Here is a 27,529-nt window from a genome sequence, read left to right on the forward strand (position 1 = left end):
AACGACGTCGTCTCGGCCAGTCTCGGCGCCGCGGCTCCATTCTGGCAATGACAAGCGGCATGGATCTGACTCGACGAGGTTTCGTTTTCCTCGCCTGCCTGGCGGCCCTCGTCGCGGGCGCGCTCGCCCAGGATATCCTGGGATGCGGCGGCTTCCTGAAGAGTCACGCCGACATCGATTTCACGAAGGTGCACGTGAGACTGTGAGTGTCCGCCTCGGTTGAGAGGTTAGGCCAGTTGCAGGTTCTGTAGTTTTAATTGAATTTCATGAGATAAACTTGTCAGGTACACGAAGACCGGCAGCCTGAAGGATCAGACCGAGTGCGCGCCTAACACCGGGTACTACTTCCTGCCTCTGTACGACAAGGGAGAATACGTGTTGAAGGTGAGCTGGAAATGAGAAAGATGCATCATCATTGTCACTAATTAAAATAGTATGCGACACTCATTACAAAAGAAATTCGTAATTTATGTGTAATATATAAATGTATAAATTTATTTCCAAAAGTCTCTTTTGCTTTGAACAGAATAAGATTGGTCTTTAATCCTTGTACAAAATTTATATAAAATTGTTAGTTTCTATAATTGGTGTGTTAAAAAATTTACTGTAAAAGATTTTATGAAAGTTATCTGTGTTTTAATATATCAGGTAGATCCTCCCAGAGGCTGGAGCTTTGAGCCCACCGAGGTAACGTTGAATGTAGACGGTGTCACGGATGACTGCAGTCAGGGAAAAGACATTAACTTTACGTTCAAAGGATTTGGTATTACAGGACGTGTGAGTAATAAATTTTCTCTCTGTTATGTGAAAATATTTATATTCAGAGGAATATTACAATTTAACAGTAGTTTTTAATGCATCTGAAAGTTATTAAATTAATATAAATTACTATTTTTAGGTGATTAGTTTAGGTACTGATTCTGGTCCTAAAGGAGTCACTGTCGTCTTAGGATACGCAGATGCAATAAACAATAATAAACAAGTTGCCATTAAATCGACGTTAACGGCAGAAGGTGGCACATTTTACTTTACTCCCATTCAGCCTGGAAAGTACATCCTTGCTGCGCATCACTCCAAGTAAGTGTACAGTCTGACAGTTAAAAAATTTATTTTAAGCTGCAAAAGATACAAGGTGACAACGGTATTAATTATCTTTTTCAGATGGATACTAAAAGAAAATAAAGTTGAAGTAATTGTACAAGAGGGAAACACAGAACTCGCCGATGGCAGCTTGGTAGTATTGGGATATGATGTCAGTGGCAAAGTCACCAGCGAGAATGAACCGGTGGCTGGTGTATCCTTCATCCTTTTCGGCGTAAGATTTATTATTATTTTCTTGTTACTAGTGTGTTTTAATATTAGATTGATATTTCTAAATTTTTAAGTATTTATTAGAATTATACGTAGAATGAATAATTTTGTACGTCTTACAGAATGGTGTCGCCGAGAAGTGCGAGACTACTCCTCTGGATAAGAACTTTGAATCCAAGAAACCGCTTTGCCACGTGACTTCGGACAATACCGGTAGATTTATATTCCCCAGTCTATCGCCTGGCGATTATAAGCTTGTACCTCACTACGCCGGTGCCCAGACAAAGTTCGACGTTCAACCACCGGAATTGTCTTTCAAAGTTGGCCACGGCAGCGTGGTCCTTGCTCAAGACTTTAAAGTAACTGGCTTCACAGTCGGCGGCCTTGTTCTTATCTCGACGAATGGAAATCCCTTGTCAGGAGCAAAGATATTCTTGTCGCAGAAAGAAGTTGCAGTTACGGATAAGGACGGGAAATATGTACTGGATAACATGAAAGCCGGCCAATATACACTCAGAGCGGAATCTGGTATGTGAAATTTACGAAATTTTACGAAATTTCTTGTAAATTGGATCTTTAGGAATCATTTGTACCAGCATGTTATTCGTTTCAGCAAATGTACAATTTAGCGAAAGGACAGTTAAAATATCTCCCACCTCGCCTGAACTTCCGGTGCTGATACCTTCGGCGTATAAAGTTTCGGGAAAGGTAACCCTGTCGGCAAAGGGGACGCTGCATTTTCGCCGAATATCCATTCAGAACACAGCCGCTACGTTCTATAAGGAGCTCGACACCGACGAGAAGACGGGAGAGTACTCTGTATACCTCGCACCGGATAAATACCAGTTGAGCGTAGTTGTGAGCACGGAAGAGAAAACTAAGGGTTTGCAGTAAGTAACAAAATAAAAATAAATCAGAATATACGCAAACGTTTATGAAATTATATGTGTAAAAAGTTACGGACTATAAAAGCTTTATTATATTTCTAGATTCTACCCGCTGCAACAAACGATTGACGTGACGTCTCAACCAATTACCAATGTCAACTTCTTACAATTGAAGGCCACGTTAACGGGGACGGTACATTGTTTGCCAGAAACGGATTGCAGTCAAGCCTCCGTTACTCTGAAAATCCTCGATGGAGTCACGATAAAGACGGTACAAGCTAGAGGTGTGCTAACATAAATGCTAATCAATCTTTTAACTCAATCTTTTTAATGATATAACTTGAGCTGCAATAACAAATACGGTTTTGTAAAATAAAAATAATCTTATAAATCTTGCATTTGCAATAAGCTTGAAAGTTATCTTGATTTCAAGCGAATAAAAGTACCTTGTACCTATTTGTTATTGCAGTAATGCTCGTTTAATTCGATACGATACTACTGTCCCTGTCTGTGAAGTCGTTTTCCATTACGTAGATGGTCAATACCAGTTCACGGACGTGCTACCTGGTCACTACGAGATCTTCATCGACAACGATGTGTTTTGCTGGGAGAATCCCAGCTACAGGATTTCGATAACGTCGGAGCGCGCCGAGGTGCCGCCGTTCAAGCAGACCGGCTTCTCCATCACCTTCATATCGTCTCACGATACGGCCGTGGAGTACTTCGAGCCCAATAACACGAAACTAATAACTCTACCCCTGAACAAAGGCAGCATGAGGCACTGTGTGCCTAAATCTGGCGTATACACTTTTATTCCAAAGGGTTGCCACGTATACGAAAATTCCTCCTATACTTGGGACACGAGCAATCTCTCCCCGATCTTGCTGCATTCCACCGAACACACTCACAAAGGCAGTATTATAAGCTTGAGCGTGCAAAACGATCTTAAAGTAAAAATCGAAGACGCAAATGACAGTGTCACGTAAGTGATGTTTTGAGAAAAATGTTTTGCATGTATTTTTTCATTTATATCTGAGTGATATTAATGTCTTAATTAATTTCTTTGGGATATATAAAATCATGTGTACATCTTTCTTTATTAATATATTTCTTAATAGGATTGGTCCACTGAAACCTGTAAAAAAAGACGGCGTGTACAAATACGAGTTCGAGTTTAAGGCGAAAACGGATAATATGTACACTATCACTCCGTTATCGGACATTCTACTCTTCAATCCGCCGTCTCTGAAAATCTTCGGCGTGAATGACTGTCACAACGACATCGCAAGTTTCGCCGGTGATTTAGGAAAGGTAGGGTAACTACTACTGTATTAAACGTATAAACTTCACCGCTAAAGCGAAAATATTATTCAGATTATAGCCGGACAGATCTCTCCGCCGTTGGAAGGTGTAACTATACGGATAACTGGGAAAGGCGAAGAGTCTCCAATTCACACGTTAGTTACGCAAAAAGACGGAACTTACAGCGTTGGACCTTTGGATGGGAAAATCGAATATAGGTATGTTGGCAGTCATATATATTTTTTTTATTATTACAATTGTGAAATTAATAATTATCTGCTATTAGTGTTACAGCTGAGAAGGAGGGTTTTGTAATCACTGGACCTGATGCTAAAGGGGTGTTCTTGGCGCACAAATTAGCCGAGATTATTGTGCAAGTTTCTGATCACGCTGATGGTTCTTCATTACAGGTAACTTGGATAGATAAGACGTTAACTGAAGAAAAGGAAATATAATATATCGTATCATTTTGCAGGGTGTGCTCCTTTCTTTGTCTGGTGGTCAAAGTTACCGCAAGAACAGCATAACCAATGAAGATGGAAAATTCATATTTAATTCGTTGTCGCCGGGCGAATATTATCTACGACCCATGATGAAGGAGTACCGCTTCGATCCGCCGTCAAAGATGATTAATGTCATGGAAGGGGCGACCGTCAATGTGAATCTATTCGGTAACAGAGTTGCCTATAGCGCTTACGGTTCTGTTACGTCTTTGAACGGGGAACCGGAAGTTGGTCTGCTGGTCGAAGTCCAGGGTCAAGGGAACTGCTCCAGTCTTCAAGAGGAGGCTACGACCGAGGAGAACGGTAACTTCAGGATTCGCGGTCTCCAACCTACAGTGAGTAGTTATATTAATAATATATTTCGAGCAAAAAAATATACAGGGTGATATCTCAATCGTTTCGGTAACGATTATGACGCGACGATTTATTAATTTTATAGTGCACCTACACCTTCCGTCTGAAGCCGAACGTGGAGAGCAACGCCCATATACAGCGCACGAGTCCCAGCTCTCAGCTGGTGCAGCCGGTGGAGGATATTCGTGGCCTGCGGCTGATCGCCTTCCATCCGATCTCGCGCACGGACGTTTCGGTGCACGTCACGTCCGCCCAACCGGAGCACTATCGCACGATCAAGGTGAAGCTGTGCCGGGAGGACGCTCCCGACTCGCCGGTGCACGTTTCCAAGTTGGACGTGCAGCAAACCGCCAACAAAAACGCCGGCAGCTACAACGCTGGCTTCCTGGTGCATTTCCCGCCGTTGCAAGCCGACGGCAGGAAGTACTTCGTCCAATTGGAGTCGTCGCTGTCCCAGGCCGTGCACAAGTACCGCACTATTCCGGTCTACTTCGAGGCGAACTCGTCGTTCAAGTACGTCAAACTGGCGTTCAACGCGGAGCGGAAAGTCGATCAGGGTGAGATGAATCAGACATCGGTGATCGCGCTGCCGTTCATCATGCTGGTCGCCCTGGCGTTCCTCAATCGCGAGAAGCTGTGGGTCTGGTTGAACGCGCTACTGGAGAGACGGTCCAAGCCCGTGCCGAGCTCCAGAGCGCCCGTCCAGGCCATTCCCATCGATCCCAGAGCGGATGATATCATAGTCGAGCAAATAATGAATATTAACAAGAGAAAGACGAAGCCGCGGAAAGCATAGACCATATTGTTGTTATTAGCGTCATCATTATTTATACAGTGAGACTCATTTGTAATGATCTCAAGAGATTGTCGAAGATGTAAGGATCTTCACATCATTCAAGATGTAAAGATTTTACATCATTCGTTGTTTTATATGTTTGATTATTTGTGATTTGTCCGCAATATCTGTCACAACAATCGTGTATATCACGGAAACGAAGAAGATTTCTTATTACAATTTAATAGAAGACTGTCGCGGTATACTTGGCGTGTGTATTTAGATTTATTAATATTTATACATATGTGGACAATATTAACGGAAGAATTACGTGTTTGATCAGAAATGTATATAACGTACACGAATCGTTTGTATGTATATCGAGAAACTTTATCAATGTAATAGTTTAACACGCAAGGCATGCAGATACGTGCGCCACACCGACTGCATCCGATACGTAAATCGTGATATAACCGTTAAGTTATATAAAATAAGATGTACATACAAAAATAGCTGTTGTTATATTCATGGAATTGTTATTATAAACGTGCTCGCAAATAATATATGCAATTCTTACTCTTTCGAGGATGTATTTCACTTTATTCTGTAAATTAGCGTAAGAACGAGAAACGGAGAACGGATGGCTGTTAGGCGTTTTATTTTCAGTTTTATGTCAAATTGTACAGGCAATATTTTGGGATCTCTTACTATCACTTACACGTATACCTACATCTAGATACAGAAGTATGCCTGGAAAGAAATACAATAGGACATATAGCATGACGCATTTAGAATCATTGTATCAATCGAGTATATCAATCATTATATACGTACCACAGGATTTGCTTTGTACATGCATTCGTTGAACTTCAAGGCCTTGTCGCACTTGTCGCTGCCATCTGAAAGAAATTGTAGACAATTATATAAAACGTGAAACATTAATTGTAATCAACATCGAAGATTATTTTTTATAATGTAGCTTTTTTATGATAGTCTGTCGTTGCAAACGATAATTTTTATACTTTTTTAATTTTTATAATTAGACGATGCAATGTAATTTGCGTCGCATCAAGACAAGTATTATTATCTCAACAAACTGATACTTGCCGGTGGTACGACACTGGTCGAGCATTTCCATTCCAATATGCCTGTATGCTTGCGGCATCATCTTGCCCAAGAGCTTGTAGTTGATTTTGCCGTCCTTCTTCATCTAATCGGGAAAAAAATTAAAGCTTCAGCGATTCGGTTTTAATCGTTATTACGTCTACGTTTTGTAAAAAAAAAAGCTTTTACCACTCCCCCTTTTTCCATCGCACACTTGAAGTAGCACCCCAATGCTTTGTCAAATTCGCCTAATTCTGCCGCGTCTAACATCTCTGCGATTAAAATCGTTAACATTAATAGATAAGAATAGGAAGATAGTGTAAATTATTCTTGGCGAGTATCAAATGATTGGACTACTTCGATCGTTTCTCTTATTAATAAGTATATCGAATAAGTCCTTTCGCCCGTTAATCTAATGCGATACTCTGAAGAACGTACCGACTGTCACGCTAGTTTCAGCGGTACACTTTTTCCGTAAACCTCCACCCAATTTCCTTAACTCTTCGTGAACGGTGGTCCAATCTATATTCTATAAAATTATATTATATCGGCCGCAATCGTAAAGATCCGGGTGGACTTTAAACTCACATATATTCGTACTCACTTCGTCACCGGGCGCGGCGTTCACGACGACGAGCTGCGTAAAGATCAGAGAGGCACAGATGAGAATTAAGCTTTCCCTTGCCATTTCTCGTATTTCGCACGCGCGGTCGATACGGATCTAGCCGAAAAACAACGTTTACTCGCCCATCTAGGATTACTAAGTGCGCGGTCGCGCTGAATCATCGAGAATTTATGCGAGTCCTAGGCCGTCCTAGGGGATGAGGTGGGAGATAATAATTAGCAGGCAAAGACAAAACTCAACTATCAGCGAATCACACGAATGTATATTGCGTCGGGATAATTAACTATAAGTATCAGATTCAGAGCTTCAAATTTCGTGAACTATCAAGAGACACGGTAGTGTCTCGTGCCAAGTACACGCGGAGCGAGACCGACCGTGACTCTTTTACGCGACGCGACGGGTTGCGAGTACCCAAGATGTTGAGATCTCGATAACGAGTGAACGGATCAAGTTCTAAGTAGGCTTGATCGATAGCTTGGGGTCGACTTTGGGGGGGTATCTCCTATATCTCCTATAATATTTTCCGCTATAATATAATCGCGGAATCATAATTTATATTTTTGAAAATATTTTCCGGAAATATTTCGAAATAATCTTTACTTATAGATTTGAGCTTCTGCACTATGTGTAACTGACATGTAAAATAATTAGTAAAATAATTCTCGCACGAAAAACTATTTCTCGTAGGCTCTCTGCGAAGAAAATTCGAAAGAGACGCAAGCTTGAGTAGAGACAAAATTATTTAAAATACCGGGAAAAGATTAGCAATATGAAACTTTGTGTAATGCGCGTGCGGCTGTAAGCGAGAAGCATGACGGTAAACAAACGTATAATAGTAACTTAGAAATCATATCCAAGCTACTTCCTAAGTAATTAACAATCGCACGATAATCTCTTCCTCGTTCCGCGGCCTGTGATTACGGTACTTCAGAAAATTATACCTAGACGTCTGGATCGAGCACTGTAACAATGTATCCCGGCTAACAAATGAAATGTTTTAGCCTTTTAATTATAAGCCGCGGTAATCCTGCGCGTTGTGTAACTTCGCGTCATGAGTTCGTATGCAACCAGTTTTGCACAATTAAGTCATCTTACTGTCGCAAGATTTACATTTTTGCTATCGAACAGAAACTGCTAGATCGCCGTAAACTAAATCGTAGAGTTTCTCGTTCTCTTTTTCTCTGAAATATAATCTATATATAGATTATATTTAAAATGTAATATAATATAATCTATAGACTTAATCTAGAGCTACTAATCGTGATCTCGATATAATAATGATTTTTTCTATATATAGATTATATTTAAAATGTAATATAATATAATCTATAGACTTAATCTAGAGCTACTAATCGTGATCTCGATATAATAATGATTTTTGCGTTGCCGTCTGCCTCACGTTCATCGGAAAGCTCTCGCGTTGCGTTATATCGTAATGCTTTTCCACTTGCTGAGCGCGCACGAGCCGACGCTATTTCTGCTCTGGACGTCACAAAGGACTCGTTTGCGAATGAGCGTTTCAAGTGTGTTATAGTTGTAGATCTCTTCCATCCGTTGCGTTCGATCATCAAGTATGACCTCAACCGGCAATTGGACCGTTCTACTGCCGCAATCTGTGATCAAACTCGGTCTTATCAACACGCGCGAGAGCGCCATCAATTTATCCGGCAATCAATCCGATAGAGACACTTTATACAAATCATATACAAATCTTCTTCGGAAAAAAAGAAAGAAAGAAAAAGAAACTCCGACATCGTAATTCGTACGAAAACCTTGAACTTTAGAACTTTTTTTTTTTTATTTCTCTCGAAAAGTAAGATACGTTCGGTTTTGCGTTGCAGCGAGGGTACAAAATGGCAAGGAGAGCTGAAGATATGTCGGTTAGATCGCTGAATTCTTTATTTCATCGACACACACATCGTATATACGGTTTACGCAATACGGCATGTATACAGCACAGTTACATGATAATGTGGAAAGTGGTTTAAACGTAAAAACATCTCAACACATTCGGCGAAATTGTATCTTGAGCATTTTGTTCTTGGTCTTCATAACTGTCGTCCTCCCGCGGGGCTCGTTAAAATAGATAGTAAGTCTGAAACGGACATTGCGATCGCGTGTGAGATGATGAGGATAATGCAATATGCGATTTATAAACGATTATAGAATCACTTACCCTCGGAGATGACTCCGCGTAACACTTGTTGAACGTGTACGCGTACTCGCAATTATCACCCTTTGCTGCGAACAGAGAGAGATGCGATTGGCCATTAATTATTCCACGTGACGCGAAACGAAGGATCGTGTGTAATCGAAAATAAAATGAAACACCATACTCGGGTAAAATATCGGAATTAAAAAGAAAGCAACAAAAAAAACGAATCAAAGATTCGAAGCTTTCGATATTGAAGAGGCGCTTGTTATATCATAATAATTCAAGAGATACAGAAATATATAAAAAATAATAACTTCCTCCGCCAGTGAATTAAAAACGAAATATTCTTTATTCTCGACTACCTGGCAAAATTATAATTATAATTTTGCCAGGTAGTCGAGAACAAAAATATATCTTTTAGGGAGCTTTTCGATCGCAATTTTTCTTTCTCTTTTTAATTATTGTCAATCTAATTGCGATCGAAACGTGCCGTTAAAAACTCCTGGAATCATCAACTGCGCTTTAATCAGTTTGGAATCCTCTCAATTTCGAAGCGAGTTATTAACTAATACAGCAACTAATTTCAGGTAATATTTTCAAGAGGATTATACTTCCAGATTTCGTAAGTTTCGAGCACACGCAATCGATCGGGACGAACGAAAACGAAAAAGGACAGTAGATACCCAAATAGTTACCGATCCCCTTGCACTCGCTGATCGCTTTCTCGACCTCGGCTCTGTAAGCGGGTATTCTCTGGAAGAATGTCAGCATCCCGTTCAGACTTAGCTCTCTCTTGTCGTCGACCAGACCGAATTGTTCCCAGAGGCAATACATGTAGCACTGCGAGAAATCAGATTGAATCGGCCTTTAATGCTCGGCCGTATCTTTGCATTTCGACGCTGGGATAACGATTCTCTTTTTTTTTTGCCAGGCATAATTGACAATTCACGCGCCTCGCGCATCGGTACTCACCTTCAATTGACGTGTTTCCGGCCATTGACCGTTTCTTACCGCTTCTATGTCGGCTAAAAAAAGACGTATTCCATATATATATATTCCATATATATATATCCATTAATATATTTTAGAAATAATTTCCATCGTAAGTTTCTTGGAACTCAAATTGGATGCACCGAACGCGTTAACGTAGGTTCATCATTATCTCTTTGATATATAGTGTTAAATTCGTAGTCAAATTATACTCAATTTGAGACCATTCCTATAGATATGTTCCTAATCAATACGTCGTTAATTTAACTGAAACAATGTAAATTTAACTAAACCAATGTTAAAATAATACTGTTTTGTGTTAAAATAATAAATGTTGACACACACGGTAGTTAAAAATAACAAAATGTTATTTAACTTAGGGTTTTGGTTTAAATTTTATCTTTTAATATTTAACAGTGTATAGGATTAGGAAATTATTCTGCCAATTTAATTTGAAGCAGGGAAACTCGGTTTCGCGAGCATCAGCTGCATTCTATAACTTTATGCGTCGTCGCGGTAATTAAAAGGGCGATCGATAATTTCATTCACGCCCGAGGTGAACGAACTCTCTCTCTCTCGTTGGATACCTGTAGCAACTCCCGTTTGCGTTTGGCAGGCGTTCACGACACTGGCTGCGGTCGCGATCATCTGATCGGAAACGAAGCTGGGTCTCGTCTGCAAAATAGATCGGTGTCATTGAGACTAATAGACAGTAGTCGAGATAGATAGCGAGAAACGAGCGCTCTCGCGGAAGCTGTATTGGCGAACTATAATACATTTGTTTATCTACAGCAACTTGGCGAAGGAATATTGTCGTAACGTAATTATTTCTCTTTGTTATTGTTTCAATGTCCGATTATTTTTATAATTATTTCAATATCGTTTTTCATTTCTAAGTTCTGCCACAAAGAGAAAAAACAGAAAAAATATTATCCCCTCTTGATTTAAAACTCGTTTCCATTCTGCACAGAGAATTTTAATTTTCGTTTTCGACGTTGAATAAAAAATCGAGTAGATTGCGATTGTGATTGTCTCTATATGGAAAATATCGAGTCCGAAAGTGTCGCACGCGTTATTGAACGCACAACTCGTCTCCGACCGATATTCTACCTCCTCTTGATTTAAAACCCATTTCCATTCTGCACAGAGAATTTTAATTTTTGTTTTTGATGTGTTGAATAAAAAATCGAGCAAATCGCGATCGTGATTATCTCTATATGGAAAATAAAGAAAGCATTATTGAACACGCAATTTAAAAAAAAAACCTCCACGATTCTCGAGTCTCTGTTCACTTCTATCGAGTTTCGTTTAAGCTTCGAGAGACATATAGTCGGACCCCTGACTCTCTGATTTTAGAGGAATTATAAAAAATATAATAAAAAATAAATTTCTATCGAATTCCCTCGTATATATTTTTAATTTAATTAATTTTCGAGGGGGTACAATTTTTCGTTCGAGTTCCCATCCCCCCAGGTTCGCCTATGTCTCGATCAGCTCTGCCACCGCCCCGTTTTGTCACGTACCCCGCAGGACACGATCCACGCCTGAAGGAGGAAAGTCAGGGCGACTGCGAGGAGCCTCATCCTTGGTGTCTCTCGAGTTTCCGTATCCTTATCACTTTATCGCGGAACCTTCTTCCTCGCTGGCTGCCGTCGGTGGTGCGAGCGCGTACGGTACGTTCCCTTTGCCGGCGGCGATTTCCGGCGCGTGTCGACGAAGGCGAAGGCGTGCGGAGTACGCGCCGTGCGCGAGGCGAGGGTGCGGACTGAACGTCGGAAACGGGAGAGAGAGAGTGGCGGGACGCGGGTGGCCGAACGGGGGTCGGGATGAGAGATGAGGCACGAGGTCCAGAGGCCGAGAGAGAAAGAGAGAGAGAGAGACAGAGGTGGAAGCTGCGAGCCCTGCCGCGCGCAGCCCTGGAAACTTATTCGAGAGCAGGTCGCGAGCTGTTATCCTTCTCTCTCTCTCTCTTTCTCTCTTGTTCTCTCGTTCTCGTGCGCCGCCCTTGCGCCGTTTTCCGCAAAACGATGTTCTATAATAGACGCTCCTGTGTTATCAGAATTTAATCGAGCTTTAAATTTGATTTCGCACAACGTGTCTTTTATATGTGAATCTCGAAGTGTTTCGAGCACGAGGAGCCTTGGGATAGAAATTAGAAAATAGCGCGATTTTTTCTTCATTCACCCTAATAGCACAATTTAATTACAGCAATATTGGCTAACAATATATATCTAATTTTCATGTTGGATATAGAGATTAATTTTTCATATTAGTACTAAATTGTAAAGACGATCTTTCTTCTTGAGCCTAATATGCTAAAATTGACAGTGTGCACTTGCATTTTATTAATAACCAATATTAGCTTTACTTTGGGAAATATTAGCGAAAAAATATTCCCAATACAACCAATATTCAGTTAACATGTTGCCAATGTATTGTGCTACTTAGGGTACCACCTTCTTGCTCGGAGGAGATAACGTCGATTTAATTGAAACAACAAACAAGTACTTCCGAATATTTGATCCTGCCGATTTTATAGATTAGATTTCTTTTTTCCTCGACGTAATCATATGATTAAATGATTCGACAACACGGTCGAAACGTTCCACATCGCATAATGCCGGCGCGGTATATAGCGCGCTCTTTTCATCGCGCGAAATTACCGTCTCTCCTCGGTATAGAAGAGCTTTCGATTCTAGGCCAGGTCACACACATAGACAGACGGATTTGATTGGCGGATGTTACCAGTTTACGATCCGACCCTACGTAATATCTCCTCTATCCTATGCGACGTCGACACGAATACACGACACTCCTCCGTCCCTCCCTGCTCCTCAGTCTTCATCTTCGCGCACGCAGTTTTATGTACCGAATCACCCTGTCGAGATTTATCATCATTATTTTTGCCCTCGTTACGAGATACCTGAAATAACTGTATTCTTTTAACTACGAAATATATATGTATAGATATAGACAAAATAAAAGAATCGCGAATAGAATTCATAGAAAAGGAAGTTTTTCAGCAATCATTCATAATTCTTAAATCTTTAACAATTTTTTTAATTAATTCGGTTAATTTATAACATTCTGTACCGATTAATTACAGTAACAATTTCGAACGATCCTTTCTGCAGTTAAGAAAATTATATACATATTGAAGCTATAGCTTTACATTTATTTCATTGAATGCTGGTCCGACCAATGTAATCCATTTCTACTGGACGCACGAGGAACGTGCACAACGTTTTTTATGTTATCGCATCAGTTCCGTTCTAAGATAAAATATACATATATTCCGTTAGTTCCTGACTTCCGATGAAGAAGGAAGGAAAAGAAGGAAGGAAATACAGAGCGCAACTAAAGTGAAGAGATCTGTCAATGGATATTTCGTACGATCAATTACAGTCTCGACTACTTGTCCCTCGCGCGTCAACATTTAACAAATGCTGCACGCATAATTAGTAGATTAATTCAAATACCGTATCAATATCTTCGTTGATAAAACGACTCGGCATAAAATTGTACGAGGAATGAGTTATATTCTATTTTATTCTGTTTCCAACGGTAACCGATTATAAGGGTGACTTCGACTAAACTCCACTTAACTTAATCTGCGATTAATTTATTGTCAAGTAACATATATCTGTACTGTTTTATTAACGTGGATAAAGTTAATTTCTTTATATAGTTAGAAATTTCGCTTTAAGCAATTCTGATCAGAGTTTGGAGTTTGTTCGAAGTCGCTCTTATCCCCACCTCGCCATGTTAATTGCCTCTCCGCGCGAGTAGCGCGTGTTGCATTTGCAGGCGCAGATATTGCGTATCTGCAGAAAATTAGGGAAATCAGGTTCTACAAAAGAGAATTAAAATAATGCTCGCGAGATGTAGAATTCATTAATGCAATATGCAAAAAATAACAATATTATTTTAAATTGTATAAATTTTAATTAGCATAAACTTCTTACATTTTTTATTGCTACGCTTGTTTCTTACTATTATTTTATTATTATTATTTCTATTCTAAAGAGATCCTCTAATTACTTTCTTTGATTTTATTCTCTTCCTTTTACTGATTTTCTTATAAATATTCTGCTACCCTTATTATAAACAAAGTTCCTTATAAAAAAAATTATATAATGTATAACGTATTAATCAATAATAATGCATGCATTAATCTCACTCAGTCAACACCGAGTATCAGCTACATTAAATCGATGTTATAATTTCGCACTCAACAATTGTAAATGTATTATTTTTTTTATTTTTTTATTATCTTAATTATTATTATAATGCAAAATTATAACATCGATATAATATATATGTAACTGATGCTCGGTGTTGACTGTGGACACTGTCAGATTTTAATCAGAACTTTGTGACTTTGCATGTCGTGTATTAAGGTAAACGTCCCAATAGCCAACCATGTCCCAGTTCCCAACCACTAAGGGGAATATTCCACCTAATTAAGAGATTTTTCGATAAAAATAAATAAATAACCACTTAATTGAGTTCTACGATTTATAATCTATGCATAGGACAACGGTTAAAATAATCCTTGCGCTCTTTGTAGTAATTTTTTCGAGTTTCTTGAGAGTGCACGCGCTGCCCCGGGAAACGAAGCGCATCTGTAAGCCAGTTTGTTAAGAATTGACGAAGTTCAATTGTAGCTATGTCGCCTTCATTTTTTACATATATTGAACAAGTTATAGCTTTTTATATTAAGGAAGATGTAGAGAATGCAAATCTAGGGTCGAAATTTAGTTAGAATTGCCGATAAATTGTTAATTTGCATGGTTGGATACTCGGACGTTTCATTATTTATATTCGTCGCATATCCGCGATCGTTTCACGTGGCGCGTCCGCGCATCGCGCATCGCGCGAAAGCGCGACACACGTGGGACGCGCAAGAGTTTTCTGGGTCAATACAATTCCGGTGGAGGTGCGCGAGCGCGCGCCCGAGAGAGCCGGGTCCCCGAATAACCTCACTTCTCTCCGGTACAGTCGCCGGCGGAATTATTGACCATCATCGGCCGTCCCCGTCGTCCCCGAATGAGCGCTCGTGTTCATGTTAAAGTCGGTCGCGTTTGATTGACATAAACGAGGTCGATCGCCGTTGCGAATGTTTATATTAAATATTCGTCATATATTGAATTAAATCACACCGTGTTAAAATAAATAATAATAGTCCTTTATTATAACAGGAAAAAATATCCTTTAGCTGAGTGAAAAATAAGGAGAATATAGAAAACAAAAATAAAACCAAGAGCAGTTATACCAAAATTGTGAATTGAGTTAATATTATAATTGGTATTTACGAGAGTAAGCGAGTAAGCTTTAATTTGAATGCAACGTGCCACTGAAAAAAGTTAACAATATTGCAATAATCGCTCGCAGACATCATCAAACAATTCTATCAAAATGCAAGAACTTGTCCCACAAAGTGCAGCGGTGATGCCATATATTTACATTTCTTATAATAAGCTCGCGGACTGTCATTAAAAAATGATTGAGCAGTTTAAAAAGATGAAAGTTAAGATAAATATTCTATTCTCTAAAATCGTCGAATTAGAACGCGACGCGATTTAATTCAATTCGTTATCCCAACAAATATTACAAAGAAGGATCTCGTCTCGACGCCCGCGCCACCGCCGCGGCCGTTAATTCCCACCGACTGTACTTTTCCCGCGTACAGTCCGCTGGACAAATATTGACCGTCCCGCGCTAGGACAAGTATTGACCGTCCTTCTTCGCGGACTCGGGAACGCGGCGGGATCACGTCGGGTATATCATATACATATATCGTTAATCGTGCGTCCATCGCCTCCCTTCCCCCTTTACGCCTAGCTGAGTTTCGGCGGGCCGAGACGAAACGCGTCGGGGAGTTTTGGAATTTCGAACGACACACCTGTCGCTCGCCACGGACTGTACCGACGGTGGCGCGGTACAGTCCGCGGGATCCTAATTGACGACGCGCGTCGTCCCTCGACCCTCGCGCGAGGCTCTCCGAGTCCGGGAAGCGGAATCACGCCGCACGCGTGCGATCCGCGTCGCTCTTCATCACGCGCGCGCGTCCCGACGTCGCGACGCTCACGCGACGCGCCGGCCGACGTCGGCGCCGCGGGACAAAAGAATCTCGACGGACTGTACTACGGCGGCAGTTGTATTGACCGCGGGGCCGCGTGTCCCTCCCGCTGGGGTACCCCTCCGTCCCGCCGTGGCGCGGCGCGGAGCGGAGCGGAGCGGAAGACCGCGCGTTTCGACGAGGCGAGGAAGAAGAGGACCCGGCGCGAGGACGTAGGCGAGCGGGTGGTGGATCGCCGATCGCCGCGCGAAGAGTCGCTTACGCGGGAGAGGCGTCCGGGTGAAAGAAAAAACGGCGACGCCGAGAATCGGCGAGCGAGTCTGTCTCCGGCGACGCTCTCGGCGACGCTCGGCGATGTCGACGGCCCGCGGGAACGACGACACTCACCGTTATTGAGTTAATCCGGGAATCGGATTCTTTCCCCAGGATGCTCGCGAGTGGCCGCGAAGCCGAGTTTTGAGAGAGAAAGGAAGAGAGAGAGAGAGAGAGAGTTTCGAAGGCGACGATCGGTGGTCGCCTCTCGTCACGTGATTCGCGTTCTTTCGCGTACGTCACACGTTCGCGTGCGATTTAAATCCCCGCTTGGCACGTCGCATCGCCCCGAGGACGAGCAGGAGGATGGGCAAGACGAGAGGCGTCCACGAGACGACTCCCGAATTGAGGAATCGGATGGTGGGAATGTACGAGGCCGGTCTCGGCCTAAGAGAAATTGCCGCCGCGGTTAATTGCTCGGTAAATAAACCTTATTCCTTGTTTTCACACTTTTTTGTTGACAATTATAACAATTGCCGCGTAATCAAGCAACTCGACTACCATGCAATTATTAAATTTCAATTTCTAACGTTTGAAATTCTAGTGTATTTTGACTCTTGCGTGCTTTGTTGAGTTTCTCTGCTACTGTCCAGCAAGAGTTCAGCAAACTCCAAGTAACATATAACTTACATGCAAGTTAGAATTTAAATCCAATATAATTGTTGAGTAGAAAGTTCTATAATTTATATATAAGTTACATATTACTTGAGGTTTGCTGGGAGCCCATCTACACTTGTTAATGCGTGTCTTGGCCGATTCCAGCAACGTACGGTGAAGAGATGGCTGAATAGATTCGACAAGGAAGGCACGGTGGAGACGCGGGAGCGTTGCGGACGCAAAAGGGCCACCACTCGGGAGCAGGACGAAGCGATCATTCGTCTGGCCTCTGAAACGCCCATAACGGCGGCGAAGGCCGTGCTTCCTGCGCTGGGTCTCACCTGCTCCGTGGATACCGTGAGAGAAAGGCTGCACAAGGCTGGAATTCACAACTGGAGCCCCTCGCGCAAATACATGCAAAGGATTCCGTTGGGGTTAATATTTATGAATGCATTTTAGACTTGGACTCTTTCAGATTATCTTGCAATCATAAAATATACAGTAGTACATGTAGAGATACATTAGAAACGTCAGGTTCAATAAATTCTTTTGGTCTTTAGCTTGTTGCAAGGATTATAATGCATTTGTGTAACAAGCACAGACATGTAACTTTGCTTATTTTAACCCAAATTTGTTCAAGTAAGATCTCAGAAGATTTTTAATACAAAGAAGCAAGCGTCTTGTTTGTAAGAATAGTTTAATTTTTATCTTGTCTCTGATTATCCGATTTATTTTCCAGTGATGCGGACGGTGCGGCAATTCAGCAGGCGGTATGGCGGCCGACCGGCACCCAGTTGGGCAAGAAGAAAACTTCCAAGGACTCGAGCAGGCCTGAGAGACCTAGTGCCACGGTTAAAAAGAAGACACCTTCGAAAAAGGTCAGATCTCGAAAGGCATACTCCGGCGATGGCGCACCGTCGGAAAGTCTGAAGCAAAACCAGAACACCGAGCAGCAGCAGCAACAGCAACAACAACAACAACAACAACAGCAGCAGCAACAACAACAAGGATTCGTGTTTCCTCAGCAAAATCTTCCTCCACTGCCTTCCGCTCCTCAAGTCACCGAGATGCAACCCTCCACGCAGCCTGTATCCACGAGTCAGACGGAGTTCGGCAACGCGTTGAGCTTGGTGCAACAACCGCAACCCATCTATCAGCATCCGGGATTGAGCATGGTACAAAATTGGCCGTTAGATCTGGTGCAAGGCAGTCACCATTATCCACAGGTTTGTTCTTATTTTCTAAAGCATAAATACAATACGCGTATACAAGGCATGAATCTTATATTTGTTTATTGTCCGCAGGGACAACCAAATCCCATGCCTCACGAGTCGCAGACGCAACTGCAAGAACTGCACACGCAGCAGGAACAGCAGCAGCAGCAGCAGCAGCATCACGCGCAACAGGCCCAGCAGCACATGCAGGCACAAGTGCAGGCGCGATTGCAGGATCAGCCGCATCAGCAGAATACTCACAATCAGGCTCACCATCACAATCTCGATCAGCAGCGATTGTCGGTAGTAGAGCATCAGATTCAGCAGCAACATCAGCGTTTGCAGTCTGGCATACCTAGTCCCGAGCAGACGATCGTGATAGTAGGCTCGGATAGTTCAAACACTTGTAGCTCGAACGAGAATAGCCAGTCGTCCTGCGAACCCCAACAGAGTGGTAGGGAATCGTCGCGGAAAAGCCGTGAGAAATCGGAGACGGAACGGCAGAAGAGAGCGAAGAAAGGCGGCAAAGCGAAGGGAACGTTGGAGACTAGCGTGGAGCTCAGGAACCGCATGATCGGAATGTCCGAGGCCGGACTGTCCACTCTGTCCATCGCGCTGGCGATCGATAGATCGGTATGTTGAAAATATTGTTTTTGTTCGCTAGGTTTTAAATTAAAAATCGTATATTGCCATATGTGAATAGTTGTTAAAGTTGTATTACAAACTCGAGAGAGTTAACGCAAGTGATTTACATGGACATGATTTTGAATTAATCAGGAACGTACTGTTAAAAGATGGTTAGAACGTTGGCATAAGGAAGGCAATGTGCAAACGAAGGAACGAAAGGGTCGACGTCGAATCACAACCAAGGAGCAGGACGATGCCATCGTCGCGATGGCTACTCAGCATCCTCTCACCGCCGCTAAATTTGTAGCACCTGCGCTAGGTCTTAAGTGCAGTGTGGATACAATCAGAGAGAGGCTACACAAGGCTGGGATACACAGTTGGAAGTTGGGCAAAAAGCAAGGGTTAGATGAACTATCTTTTTAATTTTCTTTTTCAAATATTCTTGAGAAACTCCTAAAATTTTTTCTAAGACATAAATTTATTTAAAAATCTGTTGCCATCTGTTTAAAAATAAAATTACTTTCTAATTGTAGAACATCTTTTGTAACATAGAAAACGAAACTTGTAATTAACGTGGCATATATATTTTTTAGCGAAGGCAATGCAGTGCACACAGTCCACTTGTGGCAGCCGAGCGGCAATCGCCCCAACAAGCCGAAAATGCCGATCGAAAAGAGGAAGAAAAGTAGTGATAAGAAACGTAGTCAGATAATGAACAACAGTCAGAAACGCGTCGCACGGAAAAAAAAGAGCAACGAACCGCCGCCACCACCAAAAACAACTCCGCCTCCGGCAAACATAATACCGCAACAGTCTGCATTACCGTTCCATAATCCCGAAAACAGTGAGTATCATATAATGTACATTTCTTCATATACGTACATTTATTCGGAAAGGAAACTAATTACTTTTAAAACCACTTTTTAGTGGCAAATTACGTTTCAAGTCCTAACATAATGGTGCACATTCCCGCGCCGCCTCCTACCCTATCGCAATCACAACTACCTCCGCCACCACTGGCACCGCAACCTATGCAACCGATGGGCCCGATAATGCAACAGAGACCGGACTGCAGATTGGCACCGATAGTTCCGCCCGTATCGAGCTCGAGTAATTCCGGCGTCGCCTATCCGTCGTGCATGGTCGGCGGCAGTAGTCACGCGAGTCACATGGAGCAAACGGACCCTCTAAATTACGAGCCGTACATTTGGAGTTTTTAAATACACCAGTATATAATTTGAACCGCGCATGTAGGACTGAAAATAGAAAAGTTCAAGTTACGTTTGAACTTTGCCATTTGTTAGAGCTCCGTAAAATTAGGTTTGTACGAAAGACTCTGCAATTGAGAAAGCTTTTGAGAGTCGATGATGCAAAGATTCTGTCAATACGATTAAGATAAGTATTAACATTGCGACTTTTTGTGTACGATTTAACTTAACATAAATTGCAATATTAGACGATACGTCTGCACATGTGCGTGCATGTGCAAGAAGCTCGGTGATTTTATTGTTATATATCTGAGAAACGTTATTAACTTTATTATTATTAACTTTAGAGAGACTTTTACGGTGACATACAGCGTTTAGACCAATTTAAATCAACATGAAAACTATAGTATGTAAATATGAAATCGTATAGAGTAGAGCAAAGATGTACGTTACGTTTATTTTGCTATATATTGTCTCTTTAAATAATGTGCAGTAATTAGAAATTATTGTATATTAAAAATTGACTTTTATACAACACGATCAAACTTCATTAAGGTTTAGCACTTATGTTGTAAATATTTTTAATGGCTGAAAGAAAACAAGATCTGAATATCAAATGATTTCGGTAAAAGGCAAATATCTGCTGATTCGGCATATAAACTACTTATTAATTAGCTGTGTAGCATAGAAAATCCAAGAAACTTCTTAACGAATCCAGTGATAGATCTATTTTCGATATATAACTCCTATTCGATTCTTTCTTTGTAAGAGTTTTATATATATACATCTCCATAGATGATTTTAGATAGTGTATATTCTATATATTTAATTAATACGTATGAATCTGCTTTAAAACTACAGTACAAATTGGATTGTTCCAATTAGAAAAGTGTGTAGCGAATCAATTTCAAACAGGCTGCCAAGATACATCCGATGTGTAAACTATCTTTTTTTCTATCATATTTATACGTGCACACAAGTTCTTTTAAAGTTTAACGTAGCCGTTACATTATCACAAGACTATGTCACTGTTTCATATATAATGTTTAATGTTGCCGTTACATTATCACAAGATTATGTCACTGTTTCATGTATACCAATTTTTTAAATGCGGCATCCGACTAAAGATTAGTGTCCATATTACACAATTTTAGATATTAGAGTAAGTAGATTTTTTACATATTACAAAATTTCCTGTTCTAAAAGTTATTTTTTTTTTAACAAAGCAGTATTCATATAGTTCGTCCACATACAATTACCGGTGGTACAAATGCAAAGTAGTGCACTAGTAAAAATGTGAGAGATATTGTAGATAAATTTCGTCTAATATTTCAAATGCCCATTCATTCATGCATTAATATTGAATGGTATAAAAGTATTATGTATGTCATATCATTATGAGTGAGAATGTGTCTCGTTGTATTTTGCAATACGTGACATTGTACGTCAGCGATATATCGTATCACGTATTGTATATATCACACGATTAATAGAAATATTTTCAACTACATCCATTGAGATCTCCGCCTCGTTTTGTATTTGTTTTATAAGGGAAAATAAAAATGATTACTAGACTCATTTTCTCCATGTTGCAGGTTTGTCTCTTATTTAAGAATAATAATAATGTATCTTTATATTATAGAAAGAGGACACCGATTGACGTGACATCACATGTAGCTCTACTTCAAACTTACAACTACAATTTCACTATTTATCACGTGAGCTCCCAGATTTGCGCGACATTTTTTACGACCGCGTCGGGATTACTCTTGTGAAACATAAAGTACCCCTGAATCTGCGCCGGACTGACGTTCTTCTTGAAGGACATAACGCTGTCCGCAAATTCCTTTGCAAGTGTATCAGAATCCTTCTTTGCAAGTGTATCAGAATCCTTCTCCGGTTCCTTGTAAAATCTTAGAAACATTTGTTCGACCTGACTTGCGCTGCACCATCCTGAAAGAATAGCAAAATAATTATTTAGGTTCTTCAATTATTATTTTTCTTATTTTTTTCCATACGTACCAATGTATTCTTTTACATCGACTCTACCGGGCCTAACCAGCGCAGGGTCTAATCTACCTAAATAATTCGTTGTCATAAATAATATTCTAGCTTCTGTAGAAGCCACGCCATCCAGGCAGTTCAATAAACCGCTAAGCGTCACTCTGTTGAGACCATCGTACGCTGCTTTGACTGAAAGCAAGGTATATCAGAATAATTGACAAATAATTTATCGTTCTATTTCATATCTCATTTTATGCCTCAGGTATTTACGTTCTTTAGAATCTTCTCTGCTAGTAAAAGCAGCGTCGATATCTTCAAGCAGGATGATAGTCTGCTGCGGTGCTACTGCTAACAGGTGATTCAGTCTGTCGTCCGTCAGGCCTCTCTCGGATAAATTCAAAACGCAAATACTGCGTTCCAAATCTCCGGCCAACGCGGTAATGTACGAGGACTTGCCGCATCCTGGAGGCCCGTGTAACAAGTAGCCTCGGCGATACGGTATCCCTAGAAAGATTGTAGATTCTGACTCTCCGAAAAATACATACGTGCAGCATCATTTTATGTCCCCCTCCCCCATTTCATGTTCCACCAATGTAGATTAACTTTAATCTCGGTTTAGCTTACTTTTTATCTCTTTCTAGTTCTAAGAATTAGGAAAAGATAAAGAGTAAGCTAAACCGAGATTAAAGTTAATCTGCATTGATAGAAATGGGCATTAAATCGGCTCGATACCTCTTTCGCTGTACCACGACGGATTATTGATGAATTCCCGACAATCGTTTACTATCCTCTCGGAGATACCGTTGTCCAGCACCACCGATTCCAGTGGTCTCCTCTTCCTAGCGTGCCCAAATTGCCGCCATTCACTCCCCATGGCAACGTACATTATAGTCTTTCCCTCGTGTTTCTTCAAAGCCATTTGTCTGGCTATACGAATTAAGAATTGCCTCTGATTTCCCAGTTGTTAAGTAACGTGTCTGTAAATATTTGTAAGAACTCAACCTTCTCCGAGAATTTTGACGTATATGCTTCTGTCTTTGCCGAACGCCGTCAACTGTACGGTCTCCCACGGTACGCCCATATGTAGGTCTAAAGTCTGTTGCTCCCTAGTTCTTTCTACTTTTATCCAGTTGCCATTATACCTGTTGAAATTAGGAGAGATATTGGAGGAAGTCGAACGGGATTAACCTTAGTTTTAGTACAATAAAGTAAATTGTATGAGCGTTTGAAAAATCCGGCGATATCCTGACCTGAAAAAGTGAGTTCCTATACTAGGAATAAAGTCGTATTTGGTCTTTACGTGGCCGGTTTCCCTCTGTTCGAAGCTGGTCTCCACAGAGAGATGCTGTGTCTTCTTTGCGCCTTTTTCCGTAATCCATTGCAGGAGCCACTGATAACTCTTATCGCGGCACGGCACTTCCAGAGTGATCATATAATGTCGTCTAATAAAAAAATAACATGTTAAATTAAAGAAACGAGAGTAAAGTTTGTTATATGAAGCGGTGGTATGATGCGTTTGGCGTCATACCTGAATAACACAGCTCCAAACTGAGCGCCTTTCCTCAACAAGGCAGCTCCGGCTCCAAGTCCAAATAGACCAAAGCCAGCGCCGAAATAAGGATTATCGGACAGAGTTTGTACGTATTCCAAAAATTTCATGATGCAAATTGATTCTGCACAATTTGCACAACCAGTAACATAAAAACTTTTTACATATTATAGATGAATTAATAGTAATTAACAATCTCTACAGAGAGCTGTTGGAAACTTATTCATTGTCATTATTGAGTCCTCCAATTATAGTGATCGTTGTAGAATTATGTAAACAGGTATAAAGTGACTTGAAGTATATAGCAGAGGTTATGCTATCAGCATCCATCAGTGATGCAAGAACACCAAATGATTGAGGAAACGTGGGTAATTATACAGTTTAGGGACCTCACCTCAAATATCGATGAAATTATGCTCAATCGACGCGTTTTTGCATGAAACGAAAGAATCTGGCAGAAAAAAGTGTCGCTCTGCCCCGCGACGCGAGATATTAAACGTTAAAGTTGACAGGAATCAGGTTATGGAGCTTTTCATGTCATCCCTGCGTTCGAACACGTGCTGCAAAGCACTGCCATTCTGCCAAGAAAAACATTCCGGCGTCGATAATTGCAGAGCTCTACGATTTGACATATCTTAGCGAGGATCTTTGACTATATAACATGGACTGCTAGCAGCAACTTCAGACTGGATGTCAAGATGTATCGCGCCGACATCGACTAGTTGAGAAATGCGTGAACTAAAACCGACGTCATGTCGATAACGTATTGGTCACGTCGGTCATGTCGGTCATATCAATGTGAGGAGCATAAATGAGTTCCGTTACCCGGTGAGCTACGGTGCAGAGCGGTGCAGATGAGCGCGCTACCTCTAGGTCGGTTACCGACCTACTTACAGCCACGGTCGATAAAAGGTTCAAATACAGAACCGCGAACGCGTAAAAATAGTCAGTCACGCTGTATTGCTCGCGCGTGCATTTGATTAAAAAAACATGTTTAATACAATTTGATACACACAATTAATATTTATTACATACAGTATAACAATCATAGGTGATTATGTAGGTAATTATAATTGTATTATGCATCTGCAACTATTATTCCACCGACTAAGTATGTGTTTACTGGAATAATATAATTACAGATAATATGATAATTATAATTACAACATAATTACTTATAATTATTCTATTGTATATGAAAAATTGTTTCGCGATATTTTATAATTTTTACGATGTCGTATTATTTTCAGTATCTTATTTATAAGTAAATAAAATATTAAAATTAAAAGCTAAGTAATGTTACGGCCGATATTCCGAGCAATATTAGGGTATTAATAAAAAGCTATATATACATGTTGAATTATAATTATCGAGTCAACGTTTCGACCTACTTGGTTTTTCTCAGGGCATTACATTCAAACTTACAAGTAATATAAATAAAAATAATTATAACTGTTAGAGTTCACATTATCAACACTGAAAATTATAGTCATCGCCGATGGAACGATTACGACACGCAAAAGAAATAAAGTCAAAGCCAACTTCGAATTAAACGCCGTCACAGGCCACATAATTACAATAATTGTTACCGATTACAATAAGTAATGCACTCCTCTGTATGATCCTGGTATCAGCCATGCTCAACGTCGGAAATTGTCATGTCCAATATTAAATGAATTAAAGTAGAGATCGGTTTTGCGTCAAGAACCTTTTAAAATATACAGAAAATGCACGAAATTAGCATCTCCGTCAACTGCAACTCAGATCAGGATTTATTGCAATAGGTAACAATTATTGTAATTATGTGGCCTGTGACGGCGTTTAATTCGAAGTTGGCTTTGACCTTATTTCTTTTGCATGTCGTAATCGTTCATCGGCGATGACTATAATTTTCAGTGTTGATAATGTGAACTCTAACAGTTATTATTATTTTTATTTATATTACTTGTAAGTTTGAATGTAATGCCCTGAGGAAGACCAAGTAGGTCGAAACGTTGGCTCGATAATTGCAATTCAAAATGTATATATAGCTTTTTATTAATACCCTAATTAATTAATATTGCTCGGAATATCGGCCGTAACATTACTTAGCTTTTGCTTTCGACGAGCGATAACACGTCCTATTTTTTTATATTAAAATTAAAGTAGGTAAATTAAGGATTAATCGAATACGAAATCTATTTTGTAATATTTTATGAATTCCTAGATTCTTCTAATTTGAACATTAAGTTTATAATGCGATTTTTATCCATTTTTGCTTTTTACAAAATGTCTTTCCTAACATTGAAATATCTTCTTATATAAGAAGAAAATATTTTTATATGTAAGTGATGGTATCTCGTGTTTATGGTAATTGGAATTATTTTCTGCGAAAGAGAAGCCATTTTTATGTGCTATAAATTGTGAAGAAGTATATAAAGTCTGCGATATTATCACGTAGCTGTTAACCATTATTTTCACAAATATTATATTATTTTTATTATCTTTTTTATACAAATAATTAAGGATTAAACGGATAGAAAGATATTCGTAACATGATATATGTTGTCGAGATGTTTCGAGTTTCGAGATGTTCCTTGTCTTAATATTTGGTGGTTTTGAAAAGAACCGATTGTTTTGCTTGGCCCTGGAGCGAATTTTAATAATCCGTCTTCATTATCATTTCTCCGATCTTTTAATCTGACCCGAGTCGGGTCGAGTCAACAAATCGAAAATCGAAAACGCTATATGTTAGTGCACGATATATCATATTATCGAAAGAAATGATTACTGGACGGATTATTAAAATTCGCTCCAGGGCCAAGCAAAACAATCGGTTCTTTTCAAACCACCAAATATTAAGACAAGGAACATCTCGAAACTCGAAACATCTCGACAACATATATCATGTTACGAATATCTTTCTATCCGTTTAATCCTTAATTATTTGTATAAAAAAGATAATAAAAATAATATAATATTTGTGAAAATAATGGTTAACAGCTACGTGATAATATCGCAGACTTTATATACTTCTTCACAATTTATAGCACATAAAAAATGGCTTCTCTTTCGCAGAAAATAATTCCAATTACCATAAACACGAGATACCATCACTTACATATAAAAATATTTTCTTCTTATATAAGAAGATATTTCAATGTTAGGAAAGACATTTTGTAAAAAGCAAAAATGGATAAAAATCGCATTATAAACTTAATGTTCAAATTAGAAGAATCTAGGAATTCATAAAATATTACAAAATAGATTTCGTATTCGATTAATCCTTAATTTACCTACTTTAATTTTAATATAAAAAAATAGGACGTGTTATCGCTCGTCGAAAGCAAAAGCTAAGTAATGTTACGGCCGATATTCCGAGCAATATTAATTAATTAGGGTATTAATAAAAAGCTATATATACATTTTGAATTACAATTATCGAGCCAACGTTTCGACCTACTTGGTCTTCCTCAGGGCATTACATTCAAACTTACAAGTAATATAAATAAAAATAATAATAACTGTTAGAGTTCACATTATCAACACTGAAAATTATAGTCATCGCCGATGAACGATTACGACATGCAAAAGAAATAAGGTCAAAGCCAACTTCGAATTAAACGCCGTCACAGGCCACATAATTACAATAATTGTTACCTATTGCAATAAATCCTGATCTGAGTTGCAGTTGACGGAGATGCTAATTTCGTGCATTTTCTGTATATTTTAAAAGGTTCTTGACGCAAAACCGATCTCTACTTTAATTCATTTAATATTGGACATGACAATTTCCGACGTTGAGCATGGCTGATACCAGGATCATACAGAGGAGTGCATTACTTATTGTAATCGGTAACAATTATTGTAATTATGTGGCCTGTGACGGCGTTTAATTCGAAGTTGGCTTTGACTTTATTTCTTTTGCGTGTCGTAATCGTTCCATCGGCG

The 27,529-nt window shown here is 40.0% G+C and overlaps 5 protein-coding genes across 6 annotated transcripts in view; 2 read left to right on the forward strand and 3 right to left on the reverse strand.

Moving 5' to 3' along the window:
- Window positions 1-5,714, forward strand: part of LOC139767811 (uncharacterized) — a 59,368-nt gene extending 53,654 nt beyond the window's left edge. The window contains 13 exon segments of the mRNA XM_071697441.1: window positions 200-384; window positions 649-777; window positions 899-1,077; window positions 1,162-1,315; window positions 1,434-1,839; window positions 1,925-2,201; window positions 2,301-2,482; window positions 2,733-3,180; window positions 3,317-3,509; window positions 3,573-3,718; window positions 3,787-3,910; window positions 3,976-4,338; window positions 4,443-5,714. Of these exon segments, the coding sequence (XP_071553542.1) occupies window positions 200-384; window positions 649-777; window positions 899-1,077; window positions 1,162-1,315; window positions 1,434-1,839; window positions 1,925-2,201; window positions 2,301-2,482; window positions 2,733-3,180; window positions 3,317-3,509; window positions 3,573-3,718; window positions 3,787-3,910; window positions 3,976-4,338; window positions 4,443-5,153 (3,497 nt within the window). The 3' untranslated portion in view covers window positions 5,154-5,714.
- Window positions 5,715-5,773: 59 nt separating this feature from the next.
- On the reverse strand, window positions 5,774-7,317 carry Obp11 (odorant binding protein 11). The gene is made up of 6 exons (XM_071697438.1): window positions 6,841-7,317; window positions 6,675-6,765; window positions 6,426-6,508; window positions 6,240-6,342; window positions 5,967-6,031; window positions 5,774-5,882 (listed from the first exon to the last, which is right to left on the reverse strand). The coding sequence occupies exons 1-6, from the start codon at window positions 6,922-6,924 to the stop codon at window positions 5,865-5,867; spliced, it is 444 nt and encodes a 147-aa protein (XP_071553539.1). The 5' UTR covers window positions 6,925-7,317; the 3' UTR covers window positions 5,774-5,864.
- Window positions 7,318-8,738: 1,421 nt separating this feature from the next.
- Window positions 8,739-11,798, reverse strand: Obp10 (odorant binding protein 10). The gene is made up of 6 exons (XM_071697439.1): window positions 11,530-11,798; window positions 10,594-10,681; window positions 9,989-10,041; window positions 9,700-9,856; window positions 9,038-9,102; window positions 8,739-8,956 (listed from the first exon to the last, which is right to left on the reverse strand). The coding sequence occupies exons 1-6, from the start codon at window positions 11,587-11,589 to the stop codon at window positions 8,939-8,941; spliced, it is 441 nt and encodes a 146-aa protein (XP_071553540.1). The 5' UTR covers window positions 11,590-11,798; the 3' UTR covers window positions 8,739-8,938.
- A 3,969-nt stretch (window positions 11,799-15,767) lies between these two features.
- On the forward strand, window positions 15,768-21,624 carry LOC139767804 (uncharacterized). The gene is made up of 7 exons (XM_071697432.1): window positions 15,768-16,820; window positions 17,163-17,431; window positions 17,737-18,223; window positions 18,302-18,844; window positions 18,989-19,239; window positions 19,432-19,682; window positions 19,766-21,624. Exons 1-7 carry the CDS (start codon window positions 16,707-16,709, stop codon window positions 20,056-20,058), a joined length of 2,208 nt encoding a protein of 735 aa, XP_071553533.1. The 5' UTR covers window positions 15,768-16,706; the 3' UTR covers window positions 20,059-21,624.
- Window positions 21,625-27,529, reverse strand: part of Bcs1 (Bcs1 chaperone) — a 216,861-nt gene continuing 210,956 nt past the window's right edge. The window contains exons 2-9 of one of the 2 annotated variants that reach the window (XM_071697434.1): window positions 23,994-24,047; window positions 23,579-23,723; window positions 23,301-23,492; window positions 23,053-23,192; window positions 22,783-22,977; window positions 22,321-22,554; window positions 22,069-22,239; window positions 21,625-21,999 (exon numbers count right to left, since the gene is read on the reverse strand). In XM_071697434.1, the coding sequence (XP_071553535.1) occupies window positions 21,761-21,999; window positions 22,069-22,239; window positions 22,321-22,554; window positions 22,783-22,977; window positions 23,053-23,192; window positions 23,301-23,492; window positions 23,579-23,709 (1,302 nt within the window). In that variant the 5' untranslated portion in view covers window positions 23,710-23,723; window positions 23,994-24,047 and the 3' untranslated portion in view covers window positions 21,625-21,760. Of the gene's footprint in view, window positions 22,000-22,068; window positions 22,240-22,320; window positions 22,555-22,782; window positions 22,978-23,052; window positions 23,193-23,300; window positions 23,493-23,578; window positions 24,263-27,529 lie in introns of those variants that run through there. The other variant, XM_071697435.1, reaches the window with a different exon arrangement.

The sequence above is a fragment of the Temnothorax nylanderi genome, unplaced genomic scaffold (assembly GCF_030848795.1).
Source record: "Temnothorax nylanderi isolate EJ_2023f unplaced genomic scaffold, tnyl_v1.0 TNYL_tig0012_pilon, whole genome shotgun sequence".
Classification (NCBI taxonomy): domain Eukaryota; kingdom Metazoa; phylum Arthropoda; class Insecta; order Hymenoptera; family Formicidae; genus Temnothorax; species Temnothorax nylanderi.

Coding starts and splice junctions, on each gene's coding strand:
- Obp11 (XM_071697438.1), bottom strand. CDS start 6,924: ATGGCAAGGGAAAGCTTAATTCTCATCTGTGCCTCTCTGATCTTTACG. Junction 6,509..6,674: donor TGAAACTAGCGTGACAGTCG/GTACGTTCTTCA, acceptor TTTTAATCGCAG/AGATGTTAGACGCGGCAGAA. Junction 6,032..6,239: donor CGACCAGTGTCGTACCACCG/GCAAGTATCAGT, acceptor AATTTCTTTCAG/ATGGCAGCGACAAGTGCGAC.
- Obp10 (XM_071697439.1), bottom strand. CDS start 11,589: ATGAGGCTCCTCGCAGTCGCCCTGACTTTCCTCCTTCAGGCGTGGATC. Junction 10,682..11,529: donor CGTGGATCGTGTCCTGCGGG/GTACGTGACAAA, acceptor TCTATTTTGCAG/ACGAGACCCAGCTTCGTTTC. Junction 10,042..10,593: donor GCAAACGGGAGTTGCTACAG/GTATCCAACGAG, acceptor GTCTTTTTTTAG/CCGACATAGAAGCGGTAAGA.
- LOC139767804 (XM_071697432.1), top strand. CDS start 16,707: ATGGGCAAGACGAGAGGCGTCCACGAGACGACTCCCGAATTGAGGAAT. Junction 16,821..17,162: donor CCGCCGCGGTTAATTGCTCG/GTAAATAAACCT, acceptor GGCCGATTCCAG/CAACGTACGGTGAAGAGATG. Junction 17,432..17,736: donor ATGCAAAGGATTCCGTTGGG/GTTAATATTTAT, acceptor TTTATTTTCCAG/TGATGCGGACGGTGCGGCAA.